General features: G+C 44.3%; 1 protein-coding gene across 1 annotated transcript in view; it reads left to right on the forward strand.

Moving 5' to 3' along the window:
* The window catches only part of LOC115464322 (potassium channel subfamily T member 2-like), a 197,227-nt gene that overhangs the window by 162,348 nt on the left and 16,874 nt on the right, over positions 1–18,005 (forward strand). The window contains exons 21-24 of the mRNA XM_030194710.1: positions 65–136; positions 1,117–1,251; positions 2,557–2,668; positions 3,435–3,536. Of these exons, the coding sequence (XP_030050570.1) occupies positions 65–136; positions 1,117–1,251; positions 2,557–2,668; positions 3,435–3,536 (421 nt within the window). The remainder of the gene's footprint in view (positions 1–64; positions 137–1,116; positions 1,252–2,556; positions 2,669–3,434; positions 3,537–18,005) is intronic.

An 18,005-nucleotide genomic window follows, 5' to 3' on the forward strand; every position in this document is an offset into this window, starting at 1 on the left:
AATAGTTGCAGTGGCTTGGGTTCGTGCATTAACACCTCTGTAAGGACCGCTGCTTTTCTTCCAGGCCAGACCCCCACTTCCTGGAAGCAATCTGCTGGTTCCCCCTCGTGTACTACATGGTGGGCTCTATCGACAAGTGAGTGCCTGTAACCCCCTGCAAGAAACCTCCACAGTTCTAGGACAGACAGGTTTAAAAAGACAGATTTGGGTGGGCACAGGACATGGTGACATGCTGCCAATACAGCAAGGTCCACAAGGTATTAGTGACACAGAACTGAAGCCCAGGAGCCAAAGTCAGTGACAGAGCTGGGGATTAGAACCCAAGAATGCTCATTTTCATAGTCAAGGTGTACTGCTTAACTCACCCTCATAAAAGTTACAAAGTTCTCTGTCTGCCTTAGGGATTGTTTACTAAGCCGTGGCTTTCCCTGTGCTCTGTCCAGATTCAACTGGCTTAATTACAGGCTTTTTCAACACATTTTTTCCAGACTAGCATGCAGTACTGTAAAAAGTTAACGCAGGAGTCCTTACCCCCTCCTATAAGTGCTTCCGCGTTAACTCTGCGTTAGCCAGTCAGCATGTGCTAATGTGAAAGCACTAGGTAGACGATACGTTTCCCCCCCCCCCCCCCCAAAAAAAAAATAACGTGTAATTCACACAAGCTGAAGGGAAATTTTTACCACAAAATGCTTTAACGTGGTTTGTGGTAGGCCTTTTTCCCTGCATTAAGGGGATCATTTACTTAGGTGCGTTCACATTTTTAGTGCTTGCTAAACATTAGAGATGCCCATAGGAATGCATTGGCGTCTGTAACATTTAGCGTGCGTCCAATTTTAGCGCGTGGTAAAAACATGAGAAAAGGGGGTCTAAGTGTGCATTAGGCCTTAACGAGGTTTAGTGCAAAGACCTCTTAGTGGAATTTTAGGAAGAAAGATTCCCAAATTTGACTTCTTGTACGACAGTTTCGGCAGGGAAATAACTTGTGCACCCGTTACTCCACCTGAACTTGTAAAGAGGCAAATGATATCAAATTCAAATCCTTCCCTGCCCCCGCAGTCTTAGGGGAAATTCCCGGTTTTGACTGTTTCTCTGTCCCTTCCTTCCTCAATGTCACAGCCTCGACGATCTCCTCTGCTGTGGAGTTTCTTTTGCCGCCAACATGGTGGTCGTGGATAAGGAAAGCTCCATGATTGCGGAGGAAGATTACATGGCGGACGCAAAAACCATCGTGAACGTTCAAACTCTCTTCAGGTACAATAATCTTGTCTCATGGAAGGAGTGTATCCTTAGCAATGTAGGCAGAATAACTGAGCAAGCTACATGGATTGGATGGTCTTTCTATCATTTGCATTGCTCTGTAGGAAAATAAATGCCTACAAACACTTCATCTCATGATACTCTGAGGCCAAAGAGAAATTCTTGCTTTGCAAAGATCAATATATAATGTTAGACTGCTAATGTCTCAACATGTTAAGTATATCCCCCTTCTTTCTATTCTGTTCTTTTCTCATTCCTCTTACTCTTACCTATCTATATGTTAACCATCTCTCTGACCTCATTTGCAACTTTCTTTAAATTAGTTGCCTTACTCTCTAACTCTTCTTACTCTCTTACCTATTAATATTCCCTTATCTCTTATTTGTCCTGTTTGTCTGTCCTAATTAGATTGTAAGCTCTGTTGAGCAGGGACTGTCTCTTCATGTTCAAGTGTTCAGTGCTGTGTACGTCTAGTATTTATTTATTTATTTATTTAATTTATTGCACTTGTAGCCCACATTTTCCCACCTCTTTGCAGGCTCAATGTGGCTTACAATACATCATGGATAGTGGAAATGAGAAGAGAGTAGACATTTGGTGTTACAGAGGATTTGGGTTGCATGGTAATAGAATACATAATAGTGAAAACAGAAGGCATTCATTTACATTCAGGGTATATGTAGGAGTTTCACATGACTTGGTTTTTGTGATAGGTCTTGTCGAAGAGATGGGTCTTTAGTAGTTTCCGGAAGTTGGTCAGTTCATAGACCGCTTTCAGGTTACGTGGCAATGCATTCCAGAACTGTGCGCTCGTATAAGAAAAGGTTGATGCGTGCATTAATTTGTACTTTAGACCTTTACAGTTGGGGAAATGAAGATTAAGGAATGTGCGAGAAGATCTTATAGCATTCCTGGATGGTAGGTCTATCAAGTCTGACATATAGGCTGGGGCATCGCCATGGATGATCTTATGTACTAGGGTACATACTTTGAACGTGATGCGTTCTTTGAGTGGGAGCCAGTGTAGCTTCTCTCGTAGGGGTTTTGCACTCTCGTATTTTGATTTTCCAAATATGAGTCTGGCTGCTGTGTTCTGGGCTGTTTGGAGTTTTTTGAGTAGTAGCGCTTTAGAAATGATAAGTAGTAGTAGTAGTACTAATAAACTAACCAGGTAACAGATGAGAGACAGGAAGCAGTGGGCCGGCCACAGGTGAGAGGGTGCTAGGGACGGTGTGTCAGTTGCTGTAGAGCATTCTCTCTCTCTGTGACAATCTCTGTTCTCTTGTCTCCTTGCTGCAGACTCTTTCCAGGGCTGAATATCATTACGGAGCTCACACATCCGGCCAACATGCGCTTCATGCAGTTTAAGGCCAAGGACCGATATGCAGTGGCTTTGTCCAAGCTGGAAAAGGTAGGTTGGCAGACAGAAGCCCGTAGGGACTGGAGCTACTTTAATATCCTCACACTGAGGCTCCGAGTGCAGCCTGATCAAAGCTTTCTGGGTTTAACCGGCCACGGTGAGGTCATAGGGACCCAGGGTGAATTGTGAGGGGCGGATGCGTGTGCATGAAGGGTCCCTGATAAGAGACAGAGAGGAAGGCATGATGAGAGGCTGTGCAATATCTCCTTATTGCAAAGAGTGAGAAGAAAGATCATGCGTGATGGCTTATGGCAGCCAGAAGGGGTAGGGAGGAGAAATATGGCATGACGGTCCCTGATAAGAGCTGGATAGAGAGAAATAATTCCATGATGAGAGCCAGACAGGGAAGCAAAAAGAGGTGTATGCTGGTTCCCTGATGAGAGCTGAATGGGGAAGAAGAGAGGAGATGCATGTTGATACCCGGATGAGATCTGGATGAGGAATATGAGAGGGGTGCCCATTGATCTCCTGATGAGAGCCGAATGAAGGTAAGAGGGGGGTGCATGTTGATCTCCTGATGGAGAAAGTGAGAGGAGATCCATGTTGGCCCCTGATGAGAGCCAGGTGGGAAACATGAATATTGATCACCTGAAGAGAGCCAAATGGGAAAGGTCAGAGGGGTGCATGTTGATCCCCTGATGAGAGCCGGATGGGGAAGGTGAGAGGAGGTCCCTGTCAGTCCCCTGATAAGAGCTGGACGGGAACTGTGAGGGTGGTTGGGTTGTCACCTGACATTTCTGCTTTCTGCTGCTGACAGAAGGAACGTGACAAGGACTCCAACCTGCTCTTCATGTTCCGGCTGCCCTTCGCTGCCGGCCGGGTGTTTAGTGTCAGCATGCTGGATACCCTCCTCTATCAGGTAGGTTCCCTGCACACCGGAAAACCCAGGGGCCCAACCAGACCCCCAAGAACTTTCACAGTGTTCATCCATTTCACTCAACTTCCCCCGGTTCCCAGGTCAGCCTTTTCATGTTCCAAAACTTTCCTTTCCTAATGGCAAATGGCAGAAAAAAAAGGAGACTCTGCAGATCCCTATCCAGCTTATAATCGAACGAGAAAAACGCCCAAGTTCCGACCTAAATCGGGAGATGGGCGTTTTTCTCACAAAAACAAATAAAGCGGTATAATCGAAAGCCGAACCTTGGACGCTTTCAACTGCACTCCGTCGCGGATGCGGACAAAGTTGATGGGGGCGTGTCGGAGGCGTGGTGAAGGCGGAACTGGGGCGTGGTTATCACCCGAACAGAGATGGGCGCCTTTCGCCGATAATGGATGCGTTTGTAGCTAGAATTTAGGGCACTTTTCCTGGACCCTGTTTTTTCACGAATAAGGCCCCAAAAAGTGCCCTAAATGACCAGATGACCCCCAGAGGGAGTCGGGGATGACCTCCCCTGACTCCCCCAGTGGTCACTAACCCCCTCCCACCACAAAAAAATGATGTTTCACAACTTTTTACTTTCACCCTCAAATGTCATACCCTCCTCCCAAGCAGCAGTATGCAGGTCCCTGGAGCAGTTGTTAGGGGGTGCAGTGGACGTCAGGCAGGTGGACCCAGGCCCATCCCCCCCCTACCTGTTACAATTGTGCTGCTTAATGCTTAGTCGTCCAACCCCCCCAAACCCACTGTACCCACATGTAGGTGCCCCCCTTCACCTCTTAGGGCTATAGTAATGGTGTAGACTTGTGGGCAGTGGGTTTTGAGGGGGATTTGGGGGGCTCAACACCCAAGGGAAGGGTGCTATGCACCTGGGAGCTCTTTTACCTTTTTTTTTGTTTTTGTAAAAGTGCCCCCTAGGGTGCCCGGTTGGTGTCCTGGCATGTGAGGGGGACCAGTGCACTACGAATCCTGGCCCCTCCCACGAACAAATGCCTTGGATTTATTCGTTTTTGAGCTGGGCGATTTCATTTTCCATTATCGCTGAAAAGCAAAAACGCCCAGCTCACACCTTGGCGAATAAAACATGGGCGTCTATTTTTTTTTGAAAATACGGTTCACTCCGCCCCTTCACGGACCCGTTCTCGGAGATTAACGCCCATGGAGATAGGCGTTTCTGTTCGATTATGCCCCTCTATGTGTACTTTAAAAGTCCTTTATCAATGGATTTTCATCAGTACTGGGATCTGCTCTCTACTGGGAAATGGGCCAGTTCAGTCATCATCTGAGTGAGGTTAGAGCACACTGTGATGTCATTAAGTATTTTCAAAGATGACCTGTGATTGGCTAAGAGTCTGCCCAAGCCTCTCAGAGCACACTGTGATGTCATTAAGTATTTTCAAAGAAGCCCTGTGATTGGCTAATAGTCTGCCCAAGCCTCCTGAATTGCTCACACCCCTCCCTCATAATCTTAACACCTACTTCAGCATCTGAGGAGGGCTCTCAGTGAAGCAAAGTAGGTGGACAGAGAAGGCACCTCAAATTCACTTTCCACTGTGTCTCTCTCCACTTCCTCATCAAATCGCCTAACCTTAAGTGGTTTCCCCAAACAGGTTTACCAGCTACTAGAACGGCTCGGTGCTACTGCTGGCTGGATCTGGATGGAACACAGTTATTCTCTCCGCACCTCTTCCTTCACCTATTTTCAGACTGGAACTCTCATAATTTCTCTGTTAATAATTCATCTATTATATTTAAATATATTTTAAGCTGCCTAGATGGTTGCATATCAAGCATTTTAAAAAACTTGGATCCTTATTTTTATGCTTAAAAAAAAAAAAAGGAACTTCAAGCCAGTGCTGTGCTGGTAAATTTTTAATACCGGGTTCTCTCTCTGGGCATAGCCAGCCCTACAGGGTGCGTGAGTGGGTGGGTGGGGGCAATGCATTTCTCTCCCCCCTCCCCCGTACGGGTGTGCTAGGCATACCTTTGCTGATCGAGATGCCGAGCCCCACCATCCAAATAAATGGACTGCCGCCACTTCCCAGTGCTTGTTGAACACAAAAAATATAGGGACAGGCTTATGAACCTCAACAAGTATACACTGGAAAACAGGAGACACGATAGAGACATTTAAATATCTCAAGGGCATTTATGTACAGGAAGAGAGCCTTTTTCCAATGAACGAGGGGCATACGATGAAGTTAAGAGCGAATAGGCTTAGGAGTAATCTAAGAAAGTATTATTTTACAGAAGGGGTGGTGGAGGCATGGAATGGCCTCCTGCTGGAGGTAGTGGAGTTGAGGACTGTGTCAGAATTGAAAAAGGCATGGGATAAGCATGTGGGATCGCTTAGGAAAAGGAAGAGTTAGGGGTTACAGGGCCATTTGGCTTTTATCTGCCCTCATGTTTCTGGCTTCGAGCATGCACAAGAAGTCCTGGCATGATGCTCAGAGCTGGAAATGTGTAAGAGGGATTGGCGGCAGTCTATTTATTGGGTTGGCAGGCTTGGCAAAGTAAAAGGGAGTTCAGGACAATTTTGGGAGCCGGTTGTTAAAATAGCTACAGGGAGCCTACTTTAACAACTGGCATAGGAGCCGACTTTTCAAAATTATTAGGGGTGCTAATCCTAATGGAAATAATCCCTCCCTGGACACATACAAGGAATTTTCTCAATATTGGGGGTGCTCAAGCACCCACAGAATCACCTCCTACGACAACTGGCTCCCCAAATTCTTAAAAACATAACACTCCAGCATACCACTGCTTGTAGCTAACATGACCAACCCCTCCCAAAATACTAGCTAGCCCAGTATTTCCAACCCCCCTTACAGAGGATCATCTCACTGCCACTCAGGATTAGGCAACGAGTTATGTTCCCTGCTTAGATTGTTGAGATATAGCGGGCTATAAATAACGTTTTATTATTATTATCATCCAAACCAGACCGGTGAGGAGCGGTTCCCAGAACAGGACTACGAGAACGATTCTAAGAATGGGGATGTTCTTGGCTAAGGCACAGACTCTGTGCTCAGGATCCGATTCCTGGTTCTAAGGAACCCAAGCGCTGTACTCCCTTTTATTTAATCCAGAGGGTAATCAGCATGGCAGGACCTGTGTCCAGTTGGATACAGTTAAGTGTTGCTTTAATCCCTCTGTGGAGGAGTTCAATTAAGTCTTTGCCTGACTTCTGCACCCACCTTCACCCCATCCCGCTATCATTTGAACTCATTCCTACGAACTCAAAGTGCTTTGTCACATTTTTCTAGCTGCCTGATCTATTTATACCCTTCCTCCATTCAGAGCTGAATGTACACTTCCTCAGCACAGGTCTAAAAAACCCGCATCCAAAATTGATTTTACCTGCAGGAACCTATGACTCTATGGGGGGGGGGGGGGGTGGAATCTGCAAAGGACACTAGAAATTAGGCACCAAAGACTTCTGTACCAGGCCAGTATCCTGTAATGGCGCATCTGTGCGCATAAACCATTACAGAATTCTAGTCTAAGCCGGCAATTGCGCCTAAAGTCGGGCGTTACCACTTATGTCTGCTCTACGGGAGGTAGAAATGATCGTACCTAAATGTGGCAGTTGTACGTGAGACAGACTTCTATAAACAGCATGCATAATCGGAACACCCGTGACCTGCCCATACCCTGCGTACATCACTGCCCCCGTTATTTATTTATTTATTGCATTTGTATCCCACATTTTCCCACCTCTTTGCAGGCTCAATGTGGCTTACAATACATCATGAATGATGGAAATACATAAGAAAATAGACATTTAGTATTACAGAAGGATTTTGGGCAGCATGATAATGACAAAACATGGCAGTAGTGTAACAAGCAAATACTGCAAGACAATTCTGGACATATGTGTAGGAGTTCACATCATTACACAATGATTACACAATCATTACACAGCAGGAGTTAAGGGTTGAGCTCTGAATAGGGGTCAAACCATTTCTAACCTTTGCTCAGGTGCTGACCTCTCTGTACCTGAAGCAAACTCCTCCAAAGTATAACAAATTTGGACCTTTTAAATTCCAAACTTCTCAACTTGCTGGCTAAGGGCAAATTTGGAAGTTAAATCATTTGAAAATTCTGGTCCCACCCAGAGAATTGCCTTAACACAGTAGTTAGCTGGCACTTGGGACTTAATCATTACACAGCAGGAGGTAAGGGTTGAGCTCTGAATAGGGGTCAAACCATTTCTAACTTTTGCTCAGGTGCTGACCTCTCTGTACCTGAAGCAAACTCCTCCAAAGTATAACAAATTTGGACCTTTTAAATTCCAAACTTCTCAACTTGCTGGCTAAGGTGAGATTCCTGATATTCTCTTTAATTTAAAGCTTAGTGCTTAATTAATTTTTGCCCTGTGAAACCTCTTATTTTTCTTTCTTTTTCTCTTCCTACCAAGCTCTGAGAGGGAGGCTGTATTGTATTGGGGCTCTAAAGTGCATTTTACATTGTTGAAACTGATATAATTATTGGGAATATCTGGATTTATATTACAACAAGGAAAGCTTATTTTTTATATTCTAGGGCAAATTTGGAAGTTAAATCATTTGAAAATTCTGGTCCCACCCAGAGAATTGCCTTAACACAGTAGTTAGCTGGCACTTGGGACTTAATCATTACACAGCAGGAGGTAAGGGTTGAGCTCTGAATAGGGGCCACAAATGCTCATAGTCTAAGCAATAAAGTTCATGACCTTCAACCCCTGATGGTGGAAGCAGACTTAGATGTTGTTGCAATCACAGAGACGTGGCTCAACAGTTCCCACAAATGGGATGCATACCAGGCTATAATCTATTTAGGAAGGATAGAGAAGGTCCTAAAGGTGGAGGAGTAGCTCTGTATGTGAGGAATGATATCATGGCGACTGAAATGACAGGGACCTGGGGAAAAGAAGAAGCGATATGGATCACCTTAAAAAGAGAGGATAGAACTTCTGTCCACGTGGGTGTTGTCTACAGACCCCCCCCCCCACACAATTAGAGGAACTAGATAAAGATCTGATTGCAGATATTCAAAAATTAGGAAAAAAAAAGAGGTTCTGTTGATGGGAGATTTCAATCTGCCGGATGTAGATTGGAAGGTTCCGTCTGCCAAATCAGAAAGAAGTAGAGAGATCGTGGATGCTTTCCAAAGTGCTCTGCTCAGACAGATGGTGACGGAACCCACGAGGGAGGGAGCGATGCTGGATCTGGTGCTCACAAATGGGGATAGTGTGTCAAATGTGCGAGTGTGTGCACATCTGGGAAACAGTGACCATCAAACAGTTTGGTTTGATATAACGGCTGAAGTGGAGGGCGGCCACTCTAAACTCAAAGTCCTGGATTTCAAGCGTGCTGACTTTAGTAAAATGGGGGAATACCTGAGGAAGGAGATGATGGGATGGGAGGACGAACAGGAAGTGGAAGGGCAGTGGTCCAGGCTGAAAGAAGCAATAAATAGGGCCACAGACCTTTATGTAAGGAGAGTAAATAAAAGCAAGAGGAAAAGGAAACCGATATGGTTCTCCAAGCAAGTGGCTGAGAAAATAAAGGCTAAAGAGTTGGCGTTCCAGAAATATAGAAAATCTCAAGAAGAGGAACACGGGGAGGAATACCGGATGAAACTGAAAGAAGCCAAGAGAGAGGTACGTCTGGCGAAGGCGCAAGCGGAAGAACAAATGGCTAGAAATGTAAGGAGGGGCGACAAAAATTTCTTCAGGTATATTAGTGAAAGAAGAAGGACTAAAAAGGGAATTGTGAGACTAAAAGATACAGCGAACCGCTATGTAGATAATGATGAAGAAAAAGCCAATTTACTAAATAGCTACTTTTGTTCGGTTTTCACTGAAGAAAATCCTGGAGAAGGACCGTGAGGGACTGGCAAAAGTACACCTGAGAATGGAATGGATATAGCACCGTTCACGGAAGAGAGTGTGTATCAACAACTTGGAAAGCTAAAGGTGGACAAAGCCATGGGACCGGACGAGATCCACCCCAGAATATTTAGGGAGCTCAGAGAGGTCCTGGCGGGTCCTCTTAAAGATTTGTTTAATAAATCCTTGGAGACGGGAGAGGTTCCGAGGGATTGGAGAATGGCGGAGGTGGGCCCTCTTCACAAAAGTGGGGATAGGGAAGAAGCTGGAAACTACAGGCCGGTAAGCCTCACTTCGGTTATTGGAAAAGTAATGGAAGCCATGCTGAAGGAAAGGATAGTGAATTTCCTGGAAGCCAATAAGTTGCAAGATCCGAGACAACATGGTTTCACCAAAGGGAAATCGTGCCAAACGAATCTCATTGAATTCTTTGACTGGGTGACAGGAGAATTAAATCAAGGACGTGCTATGGACGTCATCTACTTAGATTTCAGCAAGGCTTTCGACACGGTTCCCCACAGGAGGCTCTTGAATAAACTAGAAGGGCTGAAGATAGGACCCGAAGTGGTGAACTGGATTAGGAACTGGTTGACGGACAGACGCCAGAGGGTGGTGGTGAATGGAGTTTGCTCGGAGGAGGGAAAGGTGAGTAGTGGAGTGCCTCAGGGATCAGTGCTGGGGCCCATTCTGTTCAATATATTTGTGAGTGACATTGCCGAAGGGTTACAAGGTAAAGTTTGCCTTTTTGCGGATGACACCAAGATTTCCAACAGAGTGGACACCCCGGAGGGTGTGGAAAACATGAAAAAAGATCTGAAGAAGCTAGAAGAATGGTCTAACATTTGGCAATTAAAATTCAATGCGAAGAAATGCAAAGTGATGCACTTAGGGAGTAGAAATCCAAGGGAGACGTATGTGTTAGGCGGGGAGAGTCTGATAGGCACGGACGGGGAGAGGGATCTTGGGGTGATAGTATCTGAGGACCTGAAGGCGACGAAACAGTGCGACAAGGCGGTGGCAGTAGCTAGAAGATTTCTAGGCTGTATAGAGAGAGGAGTGACCAGCAGAAGAAAGGAGGTTTTAATGCCCCTGTATAAGACGTTGGTGAGGCCCCACCTGGAGTATTGTGTTCAGTTTTGGAGGCCGTATCTTGCGAAGGATGTTAAAAAAGTGGAAGCGGTGCAAAGAAAAGCTACGAGGATGGTATGGGATTTACGTTCCAAGACGTATGAAGAGAGGCTTGCTGACCTGAACATGTACACCCTGGAGGAAAGGAGGAACAGGGGTGATATGATACAGACGTTCAAATATTTGAAAGGTATTAATCCGCAAACAAATCTTTTCCGGAGATGGGAAGGCGGTAGAACGAGAGGACATGAAATGAGATTGAAGGGGGGCAGACTCAGGAAAGATATCAGGAAGTATTTTTTCACGGAGAGGGTGCTGGACGCTTGGAATGCCCTCCCACGGGAGGTGGTGGAGATGAAAACGGTAACGGAGTTCAAACATGCGTGGGATATGCATAGAGGAATCCTGTGCAGAAGGAATAGATCCTCAGAAGCTTAGCTGAAATTGGGTGGCGGAGCAGGTGGGGGGAAGAGGGGGTGGTGGTTGGGAGGCGAGGATAGGGGAGGGCAGACTTGTACGGTCTGTGCCGGAGCCGGTGATGGGAGGCGGGACTGGTGGTTGGGAGGCGGGAAATACTGCTGGGCAGACTTGCATGGTCTGTGCCCTGAAAGGGACAGGTGCAAATTCAAGGTAGGGTATACACATATGAGTTTGTCTTGGGCAGACTGGATGGACCGTGCAGGTCTTTTTCTGCCGTCATCTACTATGTTACTATGTTCGTTGATCTTTTTGGTATGCCTTGTTAAAGAGATGGGTCTTCAGTAGTTTGCGGAAGTTAGTTAGTTCATAGATCGTTTTTAGGTTGCGTGGCAGCGCGTTCCAGAATTGTGTGCTCAAATAGGAAAAGGTTGATGCATGCGTTAGCTTGTATTTTAGACCTTTACAGTTGGGGAAGTGAAGATTAAGGAATGTGCGGGGAGATTTTTTCGCATTCCTGGGTGGTAGGTCTATCAGGTCTGACATGTAGGCTGGGGCATCTCCGTGAATGATTTTGTGAACTAAGGTACATATTTTAAACGTGATGCGTTCTTTGAGTGGGAGCCAGTGTAGCTTTTCTCGTAGGGGTTTAGCGCTTTCATATTTTGTTTTACCGAATATGAGTCTAGCTGCAGTGTTCTGAGCTGTCTGAAGTTTCTTGATTATATGCTCTTTGCAGCCAGCATAGAGTAACATAGTAACATAGTAGATGACGGCAGAAAAAGACCTGCACGGTCCATCCAGTCTGCCCAACAAGATAACTCATATGTGCTACTTTTTGTGTATACCCTACTTTGATTTGTACCTGTGCTCTTCAGGGCACAGACCGTATAAGTCTGCCCAGCACTATCCCCGCCTCCCAACCACCAGCCCCGCCTCCCGCCACCGGCTCTGGCACAGACCGAATAAGTCTGCCCAGCACTATCCCTGCCTCCCACCACCGGCTCTGGCACTATCCCCGCCTCCCAACCACCAGTCCCGTCTCCCACCACCGGTCTGGCACAGACCGTATAAGTCTGCCCAGCACTATCCCTGCCTCCCAACCACCAGCCCCACCTCCCGCCACTGGCTCTGGAACAGACCGAATAAGTCTGCCCAGCACTATCCCTGCCTCCCAACCACCAGCCCCGCCTCCCACCACCGGCTCTGCCACCCAATCTCGACCAAGCTCCCGAGGAGTCTAGATGACTGAGTACCATCGATTGTACTAGGTTGCGGAAAACGGTCCTCGGGAAGAAAGGTCTTACTGTTTTTAATTTTCACATTGAGTGGAGCATTTTCTTGGTTGTGTTTTTCAAGTGACTCTCAAGTGTTAGGTGTCGATCAATGGTAACTCCAAGAATTTTTAGGGGGTCCGAAATTGGAAGATTCAGTTTTGGTGTGTTAATGGTGGTGAATTTGTTTGTGTTATGTTGAGAAGTGAGTATTAGGCATTGGGTTTTTTCTGCATTGAGTTTCAGCTGAAATGCATCAGCCCATGTATGCATGATATATAGGCTTTGGTTGATGTCATTGGAAATTTCCTTTAAATCTTGTTTAAATGGGATGTAGATCGTTACGTCGTCTGCGTATATGTATGGGTTGAGGTTTTGGTTTGATAGTAGTTTGGCCAAGGGTATCATCATTAAGTTGAATGTCAGTGAGAGGGGGGGATCCCTGTGGAACTCCACATTCAGGTATCTAAGTGGCTGATGTAGTCAAATTAGTTGTCACTTGGTATGATCGTGTGGTTAGGAACCCCTTGAACCAATTGAGAACGTTTCCTCCAATTCCGAAGTACTCGAGGATATGTAGTAGTATTCCATGATCAACCATGTCGAAGGCGCTTGACATATCAAATTGTAGAAGTAGTATGTTCTTGCCAGTTGCAATCATTTGTTTGAATTTATTCATGAGAGTAACTAGTACTGTTTCAGTACTGTGGTTAGACCAAAATCCTGACTGGGAATCGTGTAATATTGAGAATTTGTTTAAATAGTTGGTGAGTTGTTTGGTCACCATCCCTTCCGTTAGTTTGGTTATTAAGGGAATGGATTCTACTGGCCTGTAGTTGGTTATTTCACTAGCACTTTTCTTTGCGTCTTTGGGTATGGGGGTGAGTAGAATGTTTCCTTTCTCCTTCGGGAAGAGTCCATTTCGTAACATGTAGTTCACGTGATTCGTTAGGTCTGTTATAAATTGTTGAGGGGCAGATGCCATAAGGCTATTTGGGCATATGTATAATTTGCAATGAGATTTGGCGAATCTTTTGAGCGTTTGGGAGATGAGATCCTCCGAAAATATCTCAAAGTTGGTCCAGGTTCTGTCTGCTGGGTATACACGAGGATCTGGATCTAGACAGTCAAGGAGTACGGCATAGTCGATGGTACTGGCAGGTATTTTAAGTCGCAATTGTACGATTTTCTCATTGAAGTATTTCGCGAGATTCTCTGCTCCTGGTGTGTCTTTGCTCGCTATAGAAGTTATGCACTAAGGGACCCTTTTACTAAAGCTGCATGCTAGTAAAAAGCTAGCAGTGATGCTGTTGTGTTTTTACAAAATTTTTCTGATCAAGATATTGATTTTGGAGTTGTAAACCTGCGCGGCTGCTTCTAACTATATAATTTGGGTTAGGTGACGGGAAGCCACTTGAGGTTTCTCTTTTGTCACTCAGGTTCTCTTGAAAGTTTAATTTAATTTAATTTGGGCAGTTATAGTCCGCTTAACCGTTAAGTTCTAGGTGGAGAACAATCAACTGAGAATCAATAATAAACTATCATTTTGCAGAGAACTGAAAAGCGCATAAGAACTGGTTACCTGATTGGAGTCATACAGTTATAGTATTAGATAGTTACAGTTAAGTCAAATAAGTGGCAGTCATTCGACACGATTAAGTGATGTAAGTATTATAAATATTAAAAAGTGGTAAAAGAGTATTAAAGGAGCCTTTAGGAAGTCCAATTATACCGAAGGTTGGGTTGTTTAGGACCTTCTAGGATATATTAAATTATCCTTACGGGGTATAATTGTGTTTGAGGTTAAGGGTTGTTCAGCTAAAAGATTCATAGGATTCAGTAACGTTGAGCAGTGGGTTATGAGCAAGAGAGTTTGGCTCCAAAGTACTTTTGGAAGAGCCAGCTTTCTGTCCTTCAGAAGGACATCTGTTCTGAGATCTATTAAACACAGTGTTCTGACCTTGTTTTACAGCCTGCCTCACTGACACAGACTACTCAATAATCACTGTGGATTCTTTTGGATTCATATTAGGTAAATGAGACTTTTACTAGAGGTTCATTATTGTCTAAGATACACAATGATTACGATATATACACAGTGATTCAGCTATATAACTGAAAAGAAACAATACCTATCTTAATTAAAAAGAAACAATCATTGCATCACTGGTCCCTACATTCAAGCAATGCTAGGAGTTTCTAGACCAGGAAAAGAAGCAATAATACACTATACATACATCATATCTATACATACATCACTGGTCCTTACATCATTCAGGTTTTTATCAGCTGGGGGGGGCCCTGTTCACAGCGAAAACCAGGAGTTTCTTTTGACCAGGAAATATAGTTCTCTGCGCAGTATGTATGTTACTCACAGACGAGCTCCCAATTTCATTGGCAAAAATTCCCCTTTTTATTAGGCTTTGAACTCATTTTTCAGAGTTGAGGAAAATTACAGAATGTTTGAGACATGTGGGAATGTGATCACATGTTTCTCAGTCCAGGAGGCCAGTCTGAACTCGAAACAGGCTCCACCTCTCCCTTCACATACCAAATTAATTAGAACTGTGTCTTATTTTCTTACACATTCCAAATTATTTCACACAAACATAATTACTTCTAATCAAAAATACAGACCCCCAAATGCACTGTCGGTCAAGGCAGATTTGAAAAACAATCTTTAAAATCTTCCATTACACACAGTCTACAAAACCACAGAAGTGGAAAGAACACCAACATCCCACGGGGAAATCGCACGGAAAGACAAAGAGTGGGAACAGAGTCTGGATCTTCAAAATAGACCAGAGACGCTGCATGAGAATAATAAACTTTAATAATGGATGACTCAACACTCTACCATGTGAGCTTCAAAGAGCTTGATAGCGGTGTTCAGAAGCGGCAAGATTTATCATAACCCAAAGGTCTCTTTAAAGACCACTACTCTTTGAAGTTCACATACTGAGGCTCAAGATTCTTCGAAATGTATACCAAGACTCCTGAATAAGGCACCCTGTGTGCCCAAACATGGTGCCTTGTTGCATCATCCTTTATTACAGTTTATTATTCTCATCCAGCAGCTCTGGTCTGTTTTGAAGAGCCTGACTCTGTTCCCACTCTTTGTCTTTCCGTAACCACAGTGTACAACTGCAGTCAACTCCCGATGAAGGCTGGGAAGCCGAAACACAGTCTACGTTGAGTCAGTCTGTCTGGAACTGTGTCTCTGTACTCAGTTTTGATCATGACTGAATATATAGCTATCGATAAAGAAATTGTTGATCACCTTGGTGCTTTACCCTTTCCCCTCCTGAGGTTTGCTTGGGCTATCGTGTGGAAGTGTTGGTTTCCTCCTGGCTTTTTGGACCTACATGCTAAGAAGCCCATTTATGTACCTAAGGGCTTCTTAGAATTTAGCGCATGCTAAGATTTACTAAAAGAGCCCCTAAGGGGTCTTTTTTACTAAGGAATACTAATGAATTAGTGTGTATTAAGTACACAGGTATACTCTGGGCTGTGTGGCATTTATTATGTGCTAAATCTGATAGCATGTCATAGTAAATGACCCCTAAGTTTACAGTATAAGGCCTAATGCAGTTACACACCTAACTGCTAATACATGCCAATTAATTATACTCATCGTTGGCACTTAGGGTCAAATACGCACCAATTAAGAGTCAATTAACCTATTGAGTTACTCACTAAGTGATGATAATTCTATAACTGCTCATGCAATTATGCAATTAAACACATAATTACACATGCACATTAACACCCTCCCAACATTTTTCCAAATAACTCCAAAGCATCCTACTGCAGCAGAAACTTCTGCCAGAAATTCCAGACATTTCTTCCAGACATTTCTGAGTACTTAATTTTGTCAACAGGCTGGAGCTCCAGCACATGAAGCTTGCAAGACAGTTAAGCTGTTAACTGATGAAACCCCAGAATTCACTGAGCTAACAGGCTCACTGGAGTCGAAGACTTCATGAATGTGTCATGGTTGAAGGAGGAAACTTTGAATACAAATTATGAATTAACTACATAGTAACATATAGTAGATGATGGCAGAAAAAGACCTGCACGGTCCATCCGGTCTGCCCAACAAGATAAACTCATATGTGCTACTTTTTGTGTACACCTTACCTTGATTTGTATCTGCCATTTTCAGGGCACAGACCGTAGAAGTCTTGCCCAGCACTAGCCCCGCTTCCCAACCACCAGCCCCGCCTCCCCCCACCGGCTCAATCCATTATACCAACATATTTTGAAAAGTCAAACTGAATTGCAAAGTATTTTGAAACTATGTAGGTGGTCCTGTTTTTTCCAGACAACGTGTACTTACAGTGTCATAAGAACTTAAGCATTGCCATACTGGGACAGACCGAAGATCCATTAAGCCCATCTTAATAAGAACATAAAAATAGCCATACTGGGTCAGACCAGTGGTCCATCTAGCCCAGTATCCTGCTTCCTACAGTGACCAATCCAGGTCAGAAGTACTTGACAGAAACCTAAATAGTAGCAAGTAGTGGCTTCCCCCATGTCCATATCAATAACAGACTATAGACTTTTCCTCCAGAAACTTGTCCAAACCTTTTTTTTAAACCCACATACGCTAACCGTTGTTAACTTGGCAATGTTAAAAAACCGCCAGCGTTGTCCATGCTGATCAGGCTCTCGGAGCAATTGAGACTCCATTCCACATCAAAGGTGCTACACTGTGACAGTACCTCCTACAACTTTTTGATCAGGATTAGCTGACCCCTGAGGCAGGCGCCAGTGCACTGAAACACGGCCCGTGTTGGGTCTATCCGTCAATTAATAAACAAGAGACTTTGATCATCTCAATCCTGAAGGCCCAGTGTTGCTTTTTTGTTTCTGTATTATTTTGTATGCTGTTTTACCCTCTCTTTTGTGTCTGTTCTACTCATTCTACACCACTCAGGATTTTGTAGACCTCAATCATATCTCCCCTCATCCATCTCTTTTCCAAGCTGAAGAGCCCTAACCTCTTTAGCTTTTCCACCCCCTTTATCATTTTGGTCACTCTACTTTGAACCTTTTCTAATTCCGCTATATATTTTTTGAGATACGGCAACCAGAACTGAAAGCAATACTCAAGATGAGGTTGCACCATGGAGCGATACAAAGGCATTATAGTATTTTTGGTCTTATTCACCATCCCTTTCCTAATAATTCCTAGCATCCTGTTTGCTTTTTTGGCCACCACCGCACACTGAGCAGAAGATTTCAACGTATTATCTACAATGACACCTAGATCTTTTCTTGAGTGTTGACCCCCCCAAGGTGGACCCTAACATCAAGTAACTATGATTCGGATTATTCTTTCCCATGTGCATCACCTTGCATCTGTCCACATCAAATTTCATCTGCCAATGGGATGCCCAGTCTTCCAATTTCCTAAGTTCTCCCTGCAATATTTCACAGTTCGCATGTGTTTTAACAACCTTGAATAGTTTTGTGTCATCTGCAAATTTAATCATCTAACTCGTCATTCTGATTTCCATATCATTTATAAATATGTTAAATAGCACTGGTCTGATTACTGATCCCTGTGGCACTCCACTATTCACCCTCCTCCATTGAGAAAAATGGCCATTTAAGCCTACCCTCTATGTTCTGTCCATTAACCAATTCCTAATACACATTGCCTCCTATCCCATGACTTTTTAATTTTCTCAGGAGTCTTTCATGAGGAACTTTGTCAAAAGCTTTCTGAAAATCTAGATACACTACATCAAC

This window comes from Microcaecilia unicolor, chromosome 3 (genome assembly GCF_901765095.1).
Source record: "Microcaecilia unicolor chromosome 3, aMicUni1.1, whole genome shotgun sequence".
NCBI lineage: Eukaryota > Metazoa > Chordata > Amphibia > Gymnophiona > Siphonopidae > Microcaecilia > Microcaecilia unicolor.